Below are 20,371 nucleotides of genomic sequence, written 5' to 3'. Positions count from 1 at the left end.
GATCTCGGTATTTCGGGATCCCGGTATACCGGGATTGCATTCCCTACATGTAACGAAACCGGTAGCAAAATATTAATGATAAGGATGTAATGAAACCGGTAGCGAAATATTAATAATAGGGATGTAACGAAACCGGTAGCGAAATATTTTTAAAAAATGTGTAACAAATATACATCACAAATAAAAACTCTTCTAAAACAAAAAAAAATCAAAAAATTGTAACATAGTTAATACCAAAGAAATAAAAAAAAAGTTTTGTAGTTCCTTTCGTTTCAGATCTAGTCAATGAAGCAGATATGTGCTTAGGTTTTTGGTGTAAGATTATACCATGCTGTCCTTTGCTTTAATTCTAAACAACATTTTGAACGTACCTAGTTGTTATTTCGATGATCAGAACCGAATATTAAGGACAGGTTGTCGCACAGAATTCGAAAAATTCATCAACTCAATATTCAAGTCCTATGTAAAAGTCCTATCCAAGTTCTGTTATTCTCGAAGTACTGTGAATCAACCGACCCATGTTGATATAATAACAGAACTGGAAAAAAACTTTCACATAACTTTAATTTTAACTACGAAATTTGATGAATTGTTAAAATTCTGTGAAACAACCCATGAATCCCGTCTTATTTTTGAAGATAATATCAATACATTTGTTATGCCGAAACGTTAATTGTATGAAATTCCCTGGAAAAAAAATCGCAAAATAAGCTTCGAAAATAATTTAAAACGCGTTTTTTTCTGTTATTTAATACGTTGTAGGTATGAAAAAATTCACAGTGTATCTTTAAATGCAACTAAAGCATATGTCGAGAGATTTTCGCTCAATAAATGAGTCGTAATTTATTAAAGGTTTTCAGAATAATGCTTAATTATTAACGTTTTTTTATATTAGCGCGCTCCTTCTAACATTTGTATTTACATATCTCCCTTTTAAACCATCTTTGAACGCTTAAAACGGGGCCTTAACTAAAAATACTAAGGGCCAATTGTTTCACAGAATTTGAACAATTCATGAAATTTCACAGTTCACTTTCAACTTCTGTTTGTAAATTATTATGGACCAGTAATAATAACAGAACTTAAATAGAATTTAGAACATGAAAATTATCTTTTAAATTTGTTGAATTGATTAAATTCTGTGAAACAACCTATTCTAACTGAAAGTCCTGATTTAAGGTCGCTAAGCAAAGCGCAGGTATCTCTTTTATTCGATGATATAATATATAGTATTTTCTAATTATTAAGTAATATATATATATATATATACATATATATAGATTGTGGCCGATAGTGATTGTGATTCAACATGATGGCCGTTTTAAAGGTTCAATTGTAAAATCGTCGTGTTTATTTGCACTTTTTTTTCAGTATAATTGTACCTACCTGCCGAAGGTCTGAATTTTTTTTCATTGAGATAGTGACGTTTCTTTGGACAAATTGTATAATTACTTATTTGATTTTTTTTTTAATTTCATAAAATATAAAAATATGGTTTATAGTAAGTAGGTGTTTAAGTACCTACTTACAAACCTTATGATTTCAAAAGGAAATTTTGGTTTTGATTTATTAAATAAGAGACAATAATTAAAATACTTTGTTTTGTACTAAACTGTTCACAGAACTACCTACTAGTTTATAGCTACACAGATAATATTATTACAGAGTAGTACTTTAAAATTGTAATGCAGTTAAATCCCATATACATACTTAGTAAAGATGCACAACTTTAAAGGCGAAGCTTAATGCCAAATCACTATTTGATTAATCTTTATAACAAATTGGTGTACATTATGAATACCAAAAATTTTTTTTATATAAATTGAAGATTTTACTATCGTTTCGCTTGAGTAGAATACAAATAAAAAATAAATTACTCAATAAAAAAATATAAATGTAAACTACTAAAAAAATATTATTTCAATAGAAATGTATTAACGCGTAAAGAAAACAACTTTAAAAATACAGTATTATAGCTAAGATTATATGTGATAGTTTCGCTTGATTAACTTATTTGCTTTCTTATAAAATTATTTACAAAATCTGAAAACCAGTTTTGTGCTTGAAATCGAACGTATCTAGACTCCGTTCGTCCAGCGATTTTAATGCCTATTACCTACAATATAATGTATACCAAGAATATACACATTTTTGGCTTGTAGCTTCCTCTTCCATTCTCTCATTTTGACATATTTTAACCTTGTAGTTGCGGGAGTGCCATATATTGACACCGTCTTCGTACCGTTTAATTCAAAGGGGCCGAAGAAATTAAACTATCATCCCTCAACAATAACACGGATTAGAATAATAATATTTAAATAAGGGATGGTGGGGCGGGGGTGCGGGGCGTAGCAGAAGCAAGGAGTAACTTAGTGGTGTTCATTACGCCTCGCACTAATGCGACTTGGATTATTTTACAACGGGCGGAGTGGAGACTACTTGTAATTATTTTTCTGACTTTCCATCCCCTCGGAAGCTTTCGGATTCTTCTAAAACTGTTTTGATTTATTATTAAACCCTTTTGAAATGAATTTATCAAACAAAGGGTTTTCAGTGTTGCACTAACAGTAGAAGTTTTGCACTAACAGTCGAAGTGTTGAGGGTTCGATCCCAAAGATTACAGATTTTCGTGTCAAATTATGAACAAGATAGTAGGCGTACGGATGAGGTTTCGTTATTTTCGCATGTTACGCATATCGAGTTTCGCCCGAGATATCAACTCCTTTTTCTAAAAACAATGTGGCTATTATTTCAAAGCTTCATGGCTGATTTAGAAATTCGTGAACTTTGAAAGCTGACAATACATTTGATCTATGTATAGTATATATATATATGGTTAAAAGGGCTGAGCAACTTTCGTGATGCCAGAACTCACTGTTCGAGGCTGCTTCAGTATTCAGAACTTCAGAATTCGAACCAGATTTCAATAATTCAGCTATTTAATTTACATTTAACTATCTGAAGAAACGTATATTTAGTTTGTAATATATATTATATTATATATTTTCTATTTTTTATTTTTGTGTTTTTATCTCACAAGAGCCCCCTTGTCTGTACAGTGTAAAGGCAGGTGAGCTATGCCGCCACCAGGTTGGGCAGTGTTGTGAGGCGGATTAAGGTAAAGGCTGTAGGAAGGGATTTATTAATGCGGATCTTAAAGAGGGCCGGATTACATGAAGGTGGATAAATAGATGCCGGTAGCTCGTTCCACATATGAGCCGTTTTACACAAAAACGTGTCGAACAGTGTTAGTTTCTTATGTTTATTTTGTACCACATGATCTACACCGTCTGGTTCCCGCTGCATAGGAAGAGGGATGGTGCGGGGTGGACGTTTATTGGACTGGCCTAAAGTTCTAACCGGAACTTTTATTTATGTTTTTTATTAAAAAAAAAATTTTATTACCAGTCACAAAAAAAACTAGTAAATCATAAGTCTGTCGGTCTGTACATAATTTATTGATAACATGGTATTATCGTCAAACACGTAAGTGTTCATGCGAGAGGGATGCTGTCTTGTCGATATCCAATATTAAAATTGGTGCCATAGGAACGGAAAGACAAATGTGTCGAAATTGAAATAAATATATAAATAAGTTGTGTATTTGTATACTTAGTGTTTCGCACAGTTTGGGAGGCTCACCTTTGATGGATGAGAGTATGCCTCGTGGCACGGCAAGGGGCAGGGTGGGGGAGATGGGTGGAGAAGACACACCCCCTCGGCTTTTCTTACGCAGTTCCCCAAGAAATAAACTTTGTGTAGAAAACTTTTCGTCTATCCCTCACCCGCCGCCCCCTAACCCCCTCACATCCCTCCCACCACGATAGTACTGTAACATGGCGAATTAATTTAGAGAACTTGTCACTTCAAGAGGATAACCTTAGTTTTTTCTGATATAATAATAATAACATAACATTTATATAGCGCAGTTTTGTGTTGTTTCACTAAAGTGCGCTTAACTATAATAAACTTAAAATAAAATTTCCTTTTGTGTTCCTTTTAAAAAAAAAAATTACATAATGAGTGGGCCAGCTACACGAAAAGAGCGATCATAGTAAACAGCTCGATTTGACCGAGAAAGTTCGATTAAACGATTGGTAACATCTAGATCTGCTGACCTCAGAGTAAGCTGTCTATCGCTTAGGTTTTGTCGGACACATAATTCCGATATATAGGCTGGCGCCATTCCCTGCAATGCTTTGAAGGTCATTAGGCAGATCTTGAACTCTATTCTTTCAGGGCATCGAAGCCAATGAAGACGATCCCTTAGAAGCGGGGTTATACGACAATGCTTAGATTCACCAAAAATCATTCTCGCCGCAGCATTGAAAACGGACTGGATTCTGTTGAATTGTTTTTTAGGTAGGCCAGCATATGCACTATTACAATAGTCCATACGTGAGACAACGAACGAATTAATGAGTGATTTTGCTCCATCAAAGGGAAGGCATCTCCTAATTGATTTTATCTGCCTTAGATGGAAAAAGCCAGCACTTACAGTTTTTGAAATTTGCGATTCAAGAGAAAGACAATTGTCTAAAGTGAAACCTAGAAATTTTATTTCCGGAGAAGGGATTATATTTGTATTCTGAATACGGATTGGACTGGAGTCGATGAGGGCTTGTCTTCCAGGAGAAGCTATCCAAATAAATTCCGTCTTTGTCGGATTAAGTTTGAGTTTATTAACAGACATCCAACTTGAAACCGTGTCAATGAAACTAACCACCTCGTTTTTAAGTACGTCTTTTTCATCCGGGGAGCAAAACTTGAAAATCAAACGATCATCCGCGTAGCCTTGTGATTCAAAGCCAGCTGAGTGAATGAGTCGTTCGAGACGATTAGTATATAGAATGAAGAGAATGGGACCCAGTACAGAACCCTGGGGAACTCCAAATTCGATGGGAGTTTCAGGTGATGTATATTTATTGAAAGTTACTGAAGCTACTCGTCCAGACAGGTACGATGACATCCATTGGAGTACATCACCTCGAACGCCAAATTCGGTTTCAAGCACATTTAATAAGTGCTGATAGTGCCTACTTAGAGACTGGGTGGCAATTTCTGGATATAGAGAAAGATCGCCATTGGATTTCCCTATTGTTTTTTTTGGTTGTTGATTTTTGTAAATATTTTTTTCCCGTCCGATAGTCCGTCGATAGTTTGAAGAAGCCTGAGTTGTAAATCAAGTATAAAGTTTTCCAATAAGAGGTGTTATTTTGAATAGCCCGCTATTTCGGTAAATGTTACTTTTGAAGCTCTCATTTTTTGACATTTGACAAGTAGAAACTACGCCATTAATAATAATGGAACGATACACGCTTCAACAACGCATTGAAATTATTAAAATTCACTTGAGTGAATCAAATGCAAATCATCTTGAGTGATGAGGCCCATTTCCACCTCGGTGGCTTCGTCAAGAAGCAAAATTGTCGCATCTGGGGCTCGGAAAACCCAAGAGTTATTGTTAAAAAGCCTCTCTATCCTCAACGTGTGACTGTTTGGTGCGTTTTATGGTCCGGCGGAGTCATTGGACCTTACTTTTTCGAAAATGAGGCTGGAGCAACAGTTACGGTGAATGGATTGCGCTATCGAGAGATGATTAATGATTTTTTATGGCCGGAATTGGATGGTATTGATCTGGACAACGTTTACTATCAAAAAGACGGCGCTACGTGCCACACAAGCAACGAAACCATTGATCTTTTACGATTGAATATCAAAATAACACCTCTTATTGGAAAACCCTGTACTTATAATACAGGTTGTTGCATTAAAAAAGATAATGACCAAAAATGGTCCCGTAGTTCGTACTAGAAAATGGATGATACAGAGTTAAAGTGAAAGACGTCTAACTTGAGAAAAAAACCATCGTTAGGTTCTATGGGTCCTAAAGTTCCGCGATGGGATGGCCATGTGGAAATAATTCCAGATGACAAGACACCGAAAATGATGACCACATGGGTGTCCCAGTGGAGGCCGGTCGAGGAAAGAAAAGGATTTCAGCAGGACAGGAAATCCTAAAGACGACAGGCGATTGACCATCCAGAGTTTGCATTGGCTCAGTCTGTCCGTGCAAATAGAGAAACAATAACGCGTGTTTATCTATTTAATATACGTATTTAAGATTTTGAACAAACGAACTTTAATTGTTTTTATTTATATAGATTATTGAAAAGCCTCTCTATCCTCAACGTGTGACAGTTTGGTGCGGTTAATGGTCCGGCGGAGTCATTGGACCTTACTTTTTCGAAAATGAGGCTGGAGCAACAGTTACGGTGAATGGATTGCGCTATCGAGAGATGATTAATGATTTTTATGGCCGGAATTGGATGGGATTGATCTGGACAACGTTTACTTTCAACAAGACGGCGCTACGTGACACACAAGCAACGAAACCATTTATCTTTTACGGGAAAAGTTTCTTTGAATATCAAAATAACACCTCTTATTGGAAAACCTTGTATATTGCTTTAATTCGAGGCAGAAACTAGGACGGGCTTAAAAACTATCGCAATTACGAAGTCGGTGCTTTTTTTAATTTTTGGTACACCTCGTCTACTATTTTGGCTTTCATCGTTGTATAGCATCGTGTACAGCTGTAAGATCTCCTCTACTACAAGACATAATAATACATTATATAGAATAAGGAGTCGGAGCTGTCCGAGAATTATTGCCTGTGTTACGCCCCCCACCCATCTAACTCCTTCCTCGGTTCTTTACTCGGCTTCTTTTCCGACTCCTGATACTTTTTCAGCGAAATTAAACCCTAACTAAATCCCGAGAGAGATTCGTGTCCCTTTCATCGGTAGTCATTACATTTGTTTTTATTTTTTTATTCTTCATTACAAGCACCCGTATAACTGCCAAAGCGGTTTATCAGCAGGTCAATTTCACAATTTTAATTACAACACTAACTTAACTAACACACATATAATGTGAAGCCACAATATAGAAAATAGGTAAAAAAGAATAACATTCCAAGGGATTATAATACAAAACATAGACAGATGTAACACAGTCAATATACTCATAGGCACACACCAACTCAAAGACACACAACTTACTTTAGCATATTCTTAGGCATATTTATAAATTACACGCACACAATCAATGTATACAAATGTATTTATAAACAATAAAATTTAAAAAATCCTAATCTATTAACCATTTTATTTAGTTCAGTTATGCACGTTGATTCGCTTTTTACATCTTATTAAAGAGGAAGCTACAAGCCAAAAATGTGTATATTCTTGGTATACCTTATATCGTAGGTAATAGGCATTAAAATTGCTTGACAAACGGAGTCTAGAAACGTTCGATTTCAAGCAAAAAACTGGTTTTTACTTAATTTGTAAATAAGTTTATAAGAAAGCAAAAAAGTTAATCAAGTGAAACTGTCACCGATAATCTAAGCTATAAAAATGTATTGTTTAAAAGTTGGCGTTCATAAATTTCTATTGAAAAAATATTTTTTGTAGTAGTTTGCATTTATATTTTTTTATTGAGTAATTCATTTTTTTTTATTTGTATTCTACTCAAGCGAAGCGATAGGAAAACCTTCAATTTAACTAAAGCATATTTTTTGGTTTTCATAATGTACACCAATTCGTTATAAAGATTAATCAATATAGTGATTTGGCATTAAGCTTCGCCTTTATAGAAGATACAAGATAAGCGAATGTTCGTTGGCCGTATTTAGTAATTTTTGTAATGGACATACCTTTATTTTTACTAAATCTTGTGTTTTGTGTATGATCTACGTTTAAAAAATATATGTAATCCGGCAATAGGTTTTGGCAAACAATTTTAAACCATAATATCCCTCGAACAGGTTATATATTAACTGACTTGTACTAATTTAATATCTCTTCTTTGTGCATCAATACTTTTGCTTACCAAAATCTTAGTCATAGAGTTTTGAATTGTTAGAATGTAACCTATATTTGTTTTGCACGACTTTTCCCAAATCGTTACACCGTATCTGATAGTAGATTCCGCTAGTGACAAACATAATATTTTAATTTTTGATGAAGTTAAACCCAATATTGAAAGCCTCAGTGTTTTATTGGCTATGTACAAGTTTGGTTTGGGTTCGATTTCCGACCAAGTGACTGAACATAAAATATACGGGGTTGGTTTTATACTAAAACCTCATTTTAGGCATAACGCTCTGTCTTATTAGGCACTCATTTATTAAGCATCGCTCAGAGGAGTTTTTTTTACTTATAATTATTTACATAATTATTTATTTTTATACGCCTGTGGTACTTGTACACTGGGAACATTGAAATGTTTACAATTTTGTACATAAGGGTTATAAACAATGGTTTAAAAAAAAAAGTCTTACATTACAGTGGTTTACAAAAATCATAATAATTATAAACTGAAATTATCAGAAATAATATCTTAACTTAAGGCGATGCACTACGTCGTGTAATCTTTTAAATTGAGCCGCTATCAATAACAACCCTTACGTAGATGGCGATAAGGTTTAAATTCCCGCTTAACACCATCCGCCTGTTTTGATTTATGCAAGAAATAAACACGTCCAAAAAGTGCCTTTTGTGGATGTACAGGCATAAATTTTTTTTTTGATCATTTTATAAATTACTTAATTTGCCACATTATGCAATAAAATCATAAACGATAATGGGTTCGTAATTAGGAGATTTTGAACTTTAAAGCAGTTTTCATGGGCCTTATACATTATTTTTTCTGGGCTGGGCTCTATAATTTGTTTGTGAATGGTGGTATTGAAATAGGTTTATTAAAATCAAATCAAATTAGTTATTGCCTCTAGCATGGTCATGGTCCTTGAAAATCTATTCTCCATAGCGCTCTGGCGACTTCAAATTTGCACAGTTCTTTTTTCAAGTAGCAGCATCATTTCCACCCTGAGATATGCAGCGTTGAAATATTTTAAATTATAAGTCAAGACGCTATCTTATTTATTTCATACTAGCTGCATTCCGGGCTTTACGCATAATTATAAGGCAAGACGCTAACTTATTTATTTCATACTAGCTGCATTCCGGGCTTTACGCATAATTATAAGGCAAGACGCTAACTTATTTATTTCATACTAGCTGCATTCCGGGCTTTACGCATATTTTTTTATTGAAATCAGATGTAGACAAGTGAACTTCCTCTCGTTTTGAAAGCTCAAGTTTGCATAACTTCATCAATCTCGAAATAAAATTGTAGATTTGTATAAAAATCAAATAAACGCCGCCCACCACGGACACTCTTATTTATGTAAATAGATTATTCGATTCAAATGCAAAACTAATAGTCAAACTAGGTAGTTTGAGATAAAAACCTAATTGAAAATGTCAAACTTCGCTCAGTTACGGCGAATTCTCTTATTGATGCCGAAAATTTCAATCTCTTGTGAATGGGGCCTTACTTAGTAAAAGTGCACAATATATCAGGTGATAATGTGAAGTGAATTCCATCCTTATTCCATTTCTAATCCGTTGTTTAGTAAAATATTATCCACCCCTGTTGTAGTTCACCCTCTCCCCCTGCCTGGTTACATCGCCGGCTATTATTTATCTCTTATATTATTATTTGTTCGCTGCTAGTTTTTGCGTTGTTCGTCTCTGCGGGTGGATATTGTGTTTCTGCCCAAAACTTCGTCCCGCCCCAAACTAGAATCTTTTCGGCCGAGATTAAAACGGCATTCGTATCGCGTCGATATTGTATTTATACGCCAAAAAGGCTTATGCATTAAAGTGGTACATGATGCTGTGTACATGGAAGAATATCTGTATTATATAGGGAATAATAACAGTATGTAGATGTAATATACAGATAAGTCTTTTTATAAGCCCGGCACAAATATTAAAATGTTTTGCGATCATTTTCGAAAGAACTTAATTTTCCACATTATAAAATAAAACCATAACTGAAAAGGTGTTCGTAATTTATTTATTTATTTATTTATTTAACGCCCAGAGGGCTTTTACATGGTTGGTAGTATAATTTTAATTTGACAAATACTTTCAAACATAAAAAATAAGAATAAAATTACATTTGATAAAAGCTATGCAACAAGTCATACAAACACAAGAAACAAAAACAGAAAATTACAGCTATTTGTAGGTTTACATGATGTAAAAATTATGGAGATTTTGCACTTTAAATGAGTTTTTATAGGCCTGATACTACATTTTTTTTCTGGACTTTGGATAAATGCTTGATTATTTCTAAGGCCAAGTTGTGTTCTAGTCGCAGTAATTACTTAAAGCATCAATAATAATATGTCCAAGCGATCAAATTTTCCAACATATAACACTTGATTTTGAATTACTTAGTGGTGCTTCGCCTTATCACAGAAGTTCCAGACGGAAAAGTTGTGCAAATTACATGAAGCCAAATTTAACCGCGCTAGTTCTTTCTGCATAGTTTAAGAATTTCTGAAGGAGTTTTGTTCTTGTTAACTCGTGCGTTGGTGTATTCCAAGCTTCAGGTGTTCAATATTCATTTATGCAAGAAATTAAAGTTTAACATTTCGTAGTAGATAGGTACTGCATCTAACGGCTAAAAGTTTGTGCCATTTAGAGTTTTTACATCCATCAGCCACTGTTTTCCTTCTGTAATTCTTAAAGGGCGGCTCCAGAAACTATGTAACTTGTGCCCTGTACCTCTCTGAATGGCTTAGGCAAGTTTGCTACTATAATAATAACAACTCGGCTTTATCTGCTGGTAATTGCGTTTCTTTACGCCTGCCTGTTTAAAATGTGCCAAGAAACTGTCCGTAAAGTAAATAACTTACTGTTTTATTCAAGAGTGTTCCTTGGAGAGAAAAAAAATCGTTTTGTTAAGGCCCCGTAGTACGCGCTCAAAGATGGTTTGAAATGGAGATATGTAAATACAAATGTTAGAGGAGCGCGTTAATATTAAAAAATATATGATAATAATTAAGCGAAATTTGTGAAAATATTTAATAAAACACGTCTCGTTTGAAATTGAGCAAAAAAAATTCTCGAAAAATGCTTTAGTTGCATTTAAAGAAACACTGATTTTTTTCATGCCTATAACATATTAAATAACAGAACAAAACGCGTTTTAAATAATTTTAGGGGCTAACTTTGCGATTTTTTTTCTATCGAGTGAATTTCATATAATTAACGTTTAGGCATAACAAATGTATAGATATTATCTTTAAAAAAATTGTTTTTAGAACTTAAAGAGTTAAAGAGAAACTTGTTATAAATCGGTAGAAATTGGGTATGCATACAAAAATCAAATTTGGTTTTGAGGCTAAAATACACAACCAAACTGAAACTTATTTTATTAATTATTTCGGATTAACAATTATCTAGTACGGATAAATTGGGTAATTTCACTGTTTTTTATTGTTTGAAGAAAAAAATTGATAGTGTTTTTGAAGGTATTTTTATAGGTATGTTGATGAATATTTTTTTTGCAATAATTTAAAATGTGCCATTTTCTATTTGCCGCCAAAACGACATGTTCGTTTTTATTGAAGGTGACAGCCGTCTTACCAGCCAGTGGCGTTTTCTATGTTGTTGTAGCCAGTTGCAACCGTTTCGGAATGCGCGGTTTTTTAAATCAATTTTTGGAATGAAAATATCATAATTACACATTTTAGTACGATGCTCGGTCTACTTTTAGGTCGCTTCCACTGGGGCACCTACGTGGTCATGATTTTCGGAATCTTGCAACTGTTTTAACTCGACCGTTTGGCAATTCATCATTTTGTAAATATGTTTGTACGCTCCGTTTCCGTTTTCCAAAATCTGTTGCATCCACTTTATTATTCAAGCAAGCCTTACTTTGACTGAGATTTTCAATTTTATGGTACCTACCTGCGTGAAAAAAGTTTAGGTCATATAAGAATCAAATTTAGGTATTGATTTTTTTTTAATAAGAACCCTTTTTTGGACGCAAGGTCACAGAACTACTAGTTAGATTCTCCACTGCATAAATCGCTTTCTGTTAGATCATGTTTTCTTTTAGATCTTTTGGTTTCCAAGACTGATAATTTGGTTTCTTAGTTTTGGGTTAGGCACACAACATAACGCTATATTTAATTAATATTTGACTGCTACTACAATTAAATGCACACGCTTATACTTTGTTGTCATTTTGTTCCCTAGCGAACTTCGAAACCGACACCATCCCCAGTCTATCGTCTCCGCTTACCACTGTCTTGGTCGTGGTCCTTTTTGTAATATTAGTTTATTTTTCGTGTTGGTTTATTTAATCACGCTTAACGCTACTTGGATCGTCTTCCTCGATTATGCAAATCGCAGAGGATACAGCGTAGTCATGAAATCATGGGATATTAATTTATCTTCTCCTTTCACCAGGGATATCAGTAGCGTTTCTATTGCTAGTTATATTCTCTCAAAGTTTTGCTCTACTTCCTCTTCTTCTCCTACTCTTCCTACTGTCTTCCGTTTTCTAGTTTTATTCGTTCGTCCAACAACCATGACTACAAGATGGACCCGTTAACAACGGGACTGCCGATGCCGGGAGACATAGGTTTTCACGGCTCGTTCTTTTTGTAAAGAGTTAGGCTGTAAAACGACTTGTTGGCGTTTAGCATTCCTACCAACTAATACATAAGTTCATTCTAGATGTAGACCGAACGTTCACTTCTTTCTCTTCGCAGAATGATCCTCCACACTGCATCCTAAATAAAATATTTTCTTTTGATTTAATTATTGTCCTAAATCAAAATATAATACATTTATTTCAATAGCATCCGATAGTCGATTTTCTCCATATTACAAGGAGAAAAATGAGTATTACTAATGTATTAAGAATATCTTCAATTTATTGGTAATCTGGTAAAAAAACTCGATTTCCTGGCCGTTTCCTGATAAACTTTTAGTAAATTCCTAATATATCAAAAGCCTTGATAATATATAAAAACAAAATGCGAAAATATTTGTATTTATATGAACGTGTGTGTGAACATCGTGATAATATATTCGTATAGAGTATCTATTCGTGAAGGGCCTAAATCCCGTTTTAACCGGATTTCCAATGAGTTGAAGATATTCTTAATAAATTAGTAATACTCATTTTGCAAATTGGTTTCGGTTTTCTTAATTGCGTCCAATTGATTGTCATCTTTGACTAAAGACACTCAAATTAAATTCGGCCGGTTCTTCAGTTTACTCAAGAATGTTATGAATTGGAATGGGCTGTCGGGATGACGAAGTTGACGAACGCAAATATCTCAAAAGCCTAGCTTAAAAAGCAATTGAAATACCGGCCCTTAGAGAAGATGTACATAACACGCGAATTTTAGTGATGTCTTACCGCTACGGTGAGCGTTATTATTATTTTTAATTCGAGTACTTCTCCCATACCGTGTCCTCTTACTTATTTAATCGCGAATGGCAGAGAGTTGACTAGAGGGGTCGCACGATGGGTAGGGTTACCAGTTCGGATGACGTAAATGCCACCCAGATTGGTAGTCGAATTTTAACGGAGGTGGTCCCGAACTGAAAATTAGAACGAGTTGCAACTTAATAATAAATTGTTGCGCGATGATTCCTGAGAATTTGAAAGATGAGAAAACTCAGGAAACTCCATTTATAGAGGACTGAACGCCGTTGGTGCTAACAAAAAAATGTACAAAGGAGCGAAGCTAGCAGTCCATACTGAATGCTGCTACCTACAGTGAGGCATGGAACTGACAGAGGAAGGTTGAAAGTAGACTAAATGCTGTAGAAATGAGTGAAAAGAAAGCAAGTCTGACGTAAGCGTAATGAGTAGGATTAAGAAAAGAAACCCTCAGATGGTTTGGACGTGTAAGGAGTGTATAGGGAGAATAAATGAGGCAAATGTGAACGTTACAATAAGTCGGGTACGCACGAGGAAGACGTGCCACGGTCAAGTGAACCAGATACTTGTGTCGGGCCATGTCTAGAGGCAGAATATCAGAAGAGCATGTATGAATGTGAATGAGGCAAGGAGTGTGTGCCAAGACCGAGTTGTTTAGCGGGGTAAATGCCTACGGGGAAACGGCGTGATGGTTAGTTAATTAGTTAGATATATGATTTATATGGTTCCATGTAAAGGATGATTACAGATAGTTAGATTATTTTAGAAATTAAAAAAGTGTCAAATTTGGATTTTAATGATTTTTTTACGGGATCATGAATGACCTGATGAAGGATGAGTTATTGAAATAAACAAGCAATTGCTAAGTCTAAATGCATATTAAACGCATAATATTAGTGTCACCAACGTTACGACCGGTCGGTGGCCGAGTTGACATCGCGCTTGGATCCCACTCGGGTGTAGTGTGTTCAATTCCTCGGCTGCAAAGTCCTCCATCACAACACAAGCAACATTTTCAGCTTACTGTGGTGGTTTTCAATTATTGTCAGGTTATTCGTAACCCGGGAATGTTTGTCTTTCTTTAAAAAAAAAAAAAAGTTATTGAGCCCATTAGTCTTTATGGGGAATATACGTGAAGCCACTAGTTGATTCAGACATTCAATACATAGTCATAATTATTGCTATTACTATGGAAACTCATATAATTTTCAGATTTTTCCTATGTTTCTATCGAGGAGCAATTTATTTATTGATGGCTTCACGCTCTTTAAAATATGTCATGTGAATAATAACACTATTCATTTCTTAGTATACCACCTGCAAATTTGCAGAATAATGTGATACACTGAAGTGCAATTTATTGATATGAATGTTTTAATTACTTCTGTTCTCACAGAGACCCCCCATTGAGGTTTCCTTTGGTTCCCAACGCTGGTGGACTAATCAAAGAAATTTGTCGAATTTAATTGCAGGTGTTTTAGATTTTGAATCAGATGTCCGTTTAATCATTATTTTCCTTGAATTTCTCCATTTGATTTCGATGTTTTTGACCTGGTGTGGTCTTTGAAATTCAACACAGTTGTAAATTTATAACAATTTTAAACATATTGAAATTATTATGCGATCCATCGCTGGATTTTCTCTTGAATCCCTGAAATCGCAATTTAACACGAAAATATTTATTGTTTTCTGTTTTGAACTCGGGTGAGTTGATTTCATGGTCATTAAAGGTCTGATGCAGGCTTGTTATATGTTAAATGGTGTTGTATGGTTTCAAGGTAGTTTTTGAGGTCAGAAGTTGCATTGTTAGGTAATGGCTGATCCAGAAAATTCACATTTCAATACTCTGATGCCAAAGATGATCCAGATTCTCTCGAGTTCGTACTAAATTTCCGGTATTTAAGGTGCCATCTAATTGATTAGATTGTTAAGGTAGTCATAGCCAAATATGAAAAATCTCTTTTCGTTTCGTTACTCCCATGCCAGAAATGCCAAGAAAATGTTTATTGTATCTTTCACGATAATTCAATGACTAATCAACTGGCAAGGTGATGGAGATGGTTTTGTTAGTCAAAAGTAGAAAAGATGATCCCAGAAATGTCTTTGGATACTATACATAAATATGTATACACGATGTCCCGAAACTCGCAGTAAAATAGGGAAACTGGTCAATCTACGTCACAAAGAGTCTGAACATTTCGATTTTTAAAAAAAACTTTTCTCCACTTTTTTCTGCAACCAAAGGGTTAAATAATTTTTGGGGCCGGTCTACGCTTCGACGCATTTTAAAATACAACACCTTATATTAATCCCCAAGTGACTTCGATCTGTAATATTCCAACTTCGGACTCGATTTACTCGAAAACGAAAGCTCAAATCAAAAAAAGTTATACCACACGATCGACAATCAGTTTTCCGCTTATACTAGGAGTTTCTGGACACCGTGTATAACGCCAATGATATGATCTTGGTTCTCTTGAGGCCATAAATTCGCAAGTGCGTTCAAGGCTTGATCCTAGGCGAGGTCATTGATGATATAAAGCAGACAGCTAGATGGTTAAGATAGTTTGTTTTCCCTTGACGAGTCCTGGGAGTTGTCCTGATGCCTGATGCCAACATTGATTGTGTGTGCCAGTACGCGGTCGCGCCGACCAACAACGGCTACGGCCCCGACTCGCCGTACTTCCCGTTCGCGCGGCGCGGAGGGGCGCGCCACCACCCCAGCCACCCGGCGCACCAGGCGCACCCACATAGTCACAGTCACCACCACCAGCAGCCGCCGCACCAGCACCAACAGCAGCAGCAGACCCAGCACCACCAGGCCACGGAGGGCGTCGCGGCCGACGTGCCACCACAGTGGGTGAGTGCCGCTCACTGCCGCCTCGGACATGTCTTGGCTTTTGATGTTGTCCTGTTCTTCTACACTCATTTTTTTTGTTTTGGGCTCCTTTGGGAATTTATACGTTAATTCGTCTTTGTTTGCACTGTTGAGCTAATCGCTGACTTGTATTTATTGACTTTTGATGTTGTCCTTGTGTTAACAAATTGTTTAGTCCTTTGCCTTCCGTCTTAGCTTTTAAAGTGATCCCTTTTTTACCCTTTGTTTAGTCCTTTGCATTCCGTTCGTTCCTGTCCATTTTTTGTTGTTTATGTTTTTTTTATAATGCCCAATGTTTTTTTTGTTTAGTTCACCATTTGCACTTTTGAGTTATTTGCTAACCTGTATTGGCTTTTGATGTCCGTGTGTAAAACCTTTTTTTGTTTAGTCCTCTGCACTCTGTTCGTTATGATTCCTACTGTTTTCTTTGTCCGATTCTTTTGGTTCTTTTGTTTAGTTCGTCCTTGTTTGTTTTAACCAGCTTATTGTTTTGTTTTAAACTTTGTCTTGACTTTCGATACCGTCCTGTGATTGTGTTAACCTCCTTCGTGTTTAATATTTGTGTGTTTTGCACCTCATTTGTCGTGTCTTGGCTTTTGCTGTTGTCTTTGTTTTAACCACATTTGCGTTAAGTTTTTTGGGCATACTTGTTAAAGTGGACTTTGTTTTGTGTTGTGCACCTAATTTGTCATGTCTTGGCTTTTGATGTTATCATTGGTGTAACCACCACTCACTTGTTTAGTCAATCCTTGATGATATGTTATTATTTTCTGGTGTTTCTTACTATATTGTTTTACTTTCATATTTGCTTTTTTTCCCTAGGTTAGTTTGTTGTTAATCAGAATTTCGAACATTTGTCTTTTTTTCTTCTATGACTGAAATAATAATTATTACAAGTGTTTTGTTTTTAAATTGTTACACTTTCAAAATTACAAATATTGGACACTTTTAATTATGAAAGTGAAACTACGGTTAAGGTTAAACTACATGTTCTCTACTATGTATTGTATAGTTTTGTTAACAAATCAAACTTTATTATAAGAAAAGGCGATGTCTGGACATTGGCGAAAATTCACTAATCACCAAATCACGCTCATTTTTTCGACACAAGTCTAAAGACGGGATTTACTCCAGGCTCACATTTTAATTAATTCCGACGAATTTGTAAGCATAATTTTTTTTCTGGCCGATACCCACGTATGTAAGATATTAGTATTTTGTTTCATGTGATCTTTGGTCTTTATATTAAACACTTGGCACTGTTTAATTACTTTATTTAGACTTGTTATACAGGAGACACTTTAGAGATACGAGCTTGCTCGCTGACAATACACACATAGAGATTTACTGTAAACACTTGAGAATAATAATAGTGATGGCATTAAGTGATGTGACATCCCCCTTCTTAATTTATACAATAAAATAAAACTTAAAATTCATTAACATTTCATACATCACAATATATTTCATAGATCAATTAAAACAGTACCTTTCCATTAAAAAATTTTACGTGAAGCGGTTTGAACATTTTATATAACGTTTTTCAACTATAAAATTAGCAGTAAGCGCCGGATTTTAATTTTCTAGACAATTAATTAGTAACTTACGTTTGTCATTATTAATTCAAATTAAAATTCGACCGTAGGTCCTTCCAATTAAAACCTCCTAGATCACAAGGCCGGGACACTCATTCAAAGCAGCCTCCTAACTTGTATGGGATTTTACAAAAAAAAATAGTTTTATTTTAAATAGGATTTAAGATTTTCACGGCCAAAAGTATTTTTGTTATTTGTTTTTGGGGTGTTATGCCGTGTTGCGCTACGACCTATTTATGAAAAATCTAGATACAGTTACAGGCTTAAATCAGGGTTAAATCTTTTTATAGCTACAAGCAGTCATAAATGACCAAAGATATTGGGTGCGTAGCGACGTTTATGAATTCCGTTTACAGCTGTCATGCTTATACTTTTTATTTTCCGATTTTATGTCCGGGTTAAATCTTCCCCACAGGATAAACTAAACCCTTCCACACATTTTTCCACAAATGATCATCTAGTCAATCAACATTATGCAAGTGCATTATATAAGCATAATGAATACAAAACAATACAAGAACAACACGTCAACTCACCACAGATCAAATGGGAAAATAATTCACCGACTCCAGATATTTTTCATATCAGAGGGTTCGACTCGGTAGAACTCCTAATTGGACCTATAAATCCCATTGATCCCTCAGTATAAATATTTTAAAAATCTTTCGTAATCCTACATGTATTTAAAATGACTGATTTTTCCATTTTTATATATAAATTCTTTGACAGATCTAATATGCCTAAATTTTGTATGAGAGAGCTAGGTATAATTAATTATTATTATTATTAATAATAATGTAATTAATATATTAATACAGCATTATTACTATTATATATATATTTAATAGATTCATGTAAAATTAATAACATTTTTTTGATTTCTAAAGAAAAAATGTAATTTTGTCCCCGCGGCAGGAATTGAACCCGTTACCTACCAAATGCGTAGAACATTATGCTACGGATGCCTCGCACACGAGTAGGGAACACAATAATAATAAAGGGAAATTATTTACGGTTTTTTCAATCTTTTTAAATCTCCGAGCAGCTACTATATACTGTACATTATATACTACCCTCCTCGGTCTAAGTGAGTAGAAATGAATGTTTCCAGCGGAGGAGTGAAAGTGAATATACACAGTCAGGGGGGTTGGGGTGAGTTGTGTCCCCCCCCCCCGGCGCCCTGTCCCCCCTTCCCCCTACTGCCGCCCCGGCTTTACGGCCATTACCGAAATTAAATCGTAAAACACAAGTTGAAGCTCCCCTCTCCTCTCACGGCTTTTATCTCGACTGTCTTTTTATGTGTATATGTAAAGGACTCGAGGAAAGTACGACACTTTGAAAATGTGGTGCATATTGTTGGACAATTTTGTTGCTTGCGAGAAGCTAATTTGTTTCAAACAATTTGAACATCGTTCATCAAATTTAAGGTTAATTTTAAAGTTCCGTGAAATTTCTATTCAAGTTTTGTTTCAGAGAACTGAAATAACAGCAGAACTTTCACCGAACTTGAAAAATAACGTTGAAGTTTGATGAATAATTTCAAATTCCGTGAAACAACTGACCCGTATAAAGGTGTGCTTTCAGCATAGAAGCTGCGTTTTCGAACTCGAAGTGCTTAAATTTATATGTGTATATATATATATATTATATTTACATGCCACATTTGTGTCAGTGGGGTGAAATTTCAACTTATTGCATCGAAAATAATAATAATAATAATATCCCAATAGTATAGCGCCGTTTTTGTGCAGAATCACTTCAAGGGCGCTGTACAAATATATAATACATTTCGACAATGATCTATGTTATTACTAACTATACTAAACTTACGCTTTCAATGTGTTTAATGTAACATAGAAAAATGATAATTTTAAAGAACCGGCTAAATTAGACCAACATTTTCTGCCTGAAATTCCCCGATCAACCCGTCTATTAAATGAATAATTGTAAAAAAAATGTTTTATTGTTTTCGTGATTTTTATTCTTCCAACAAAAAAATACGACAACTTAGCCTTGAAACTAGGACGATTATAAGCATGTTTATGAATCCAATGTCCTCCAGGACATAACAGGATTTTCCATACTCTACTTTCGTTCTTCCCTGTGAGTGCGTCTTGCGTGAAATACGCTCTGTTCCCCCTTTATAAGAAAATACTGTTACGAGGACCGTGTGTAATGCGTCCTAGTGCGCTCTATTATATAATAATATAGTGCTTCTCTAGGCGACTTTATATTACATTATTGCTCGGGTGTCTAGTGAGTCTAGGCTGCTAGATGTATGGTGAGAGTCAAAAACCGCCTCTCGCCTGAGAATCGTTGGCAAAGAGGATAGACGGCCCGAAGTACCGCTAGTTAATACGGTCATCGGGTCATCAAATGCTCTCATTAACCCTTACTGTGTGCAAAGACATCCACCGTGGATTTCCTAGTAAACAGCTTACTGCACTTGCCTCAATTTTATGGTATTTTTTTTTAAATTAGTTTGGCAAGGAAATAATGTAACTAACTAATCGCACCGTTTCTCCGTAGGCGTAGGCAGAGAGGACGGATCGCCAAACACATTCATGCATCG

The 20,371-nt window shown here is 35.2% G+C and overlaps 1 protein-coding gene across 7 annotated transcripts in view; it reads left to right on the top strand.

The window, feature by feature from the left end:
* Window positions 1–20,371, top strand: part of da (transcription factor daughterless) — a 142,862-nt gene that overhangs the window by 56,083 nt on the left and 66,408 nt on the right. For 6 of the 7 annotated variants that reach the window (XM_089648174.1, XM_089648175.1, XM_089648176.1 and 3 more), the window contains exon 3: window positions 15,962–16,186. The exons of the other annotated variant lie outside the window; for it this stretch is intronic. In XM_089648174.1, the coding sequence (XP_089504300.1) occupies window positions 15,962–16,186 (225 nt within the window). The remainder of the gene's footprint in view (window positions 1–15,961; window positions 16,187–20,371) is intronic. 7 annotated transcript variants of the gene reach the window in all.

Source organism: Hesperophylax consimilis, chromosome 27, assembly GCF_061612785.1.
Source record: "Hesperophylax consimilis isolate HC1 chromosome 27, BYU_Hcon_1.0, whole genome shotgun sequence".
Taxonomy (NCBI): domain Eukaryota; kingdom Metazoa; phylum Arthropoda; class Insecta; order Trichoptera; family Limnephilidae; genus Hesperophylax; species Hesperophylax consimilis.
This window is presented reverse-complemented; position numbering and strand designations above follow the sequence as displayed.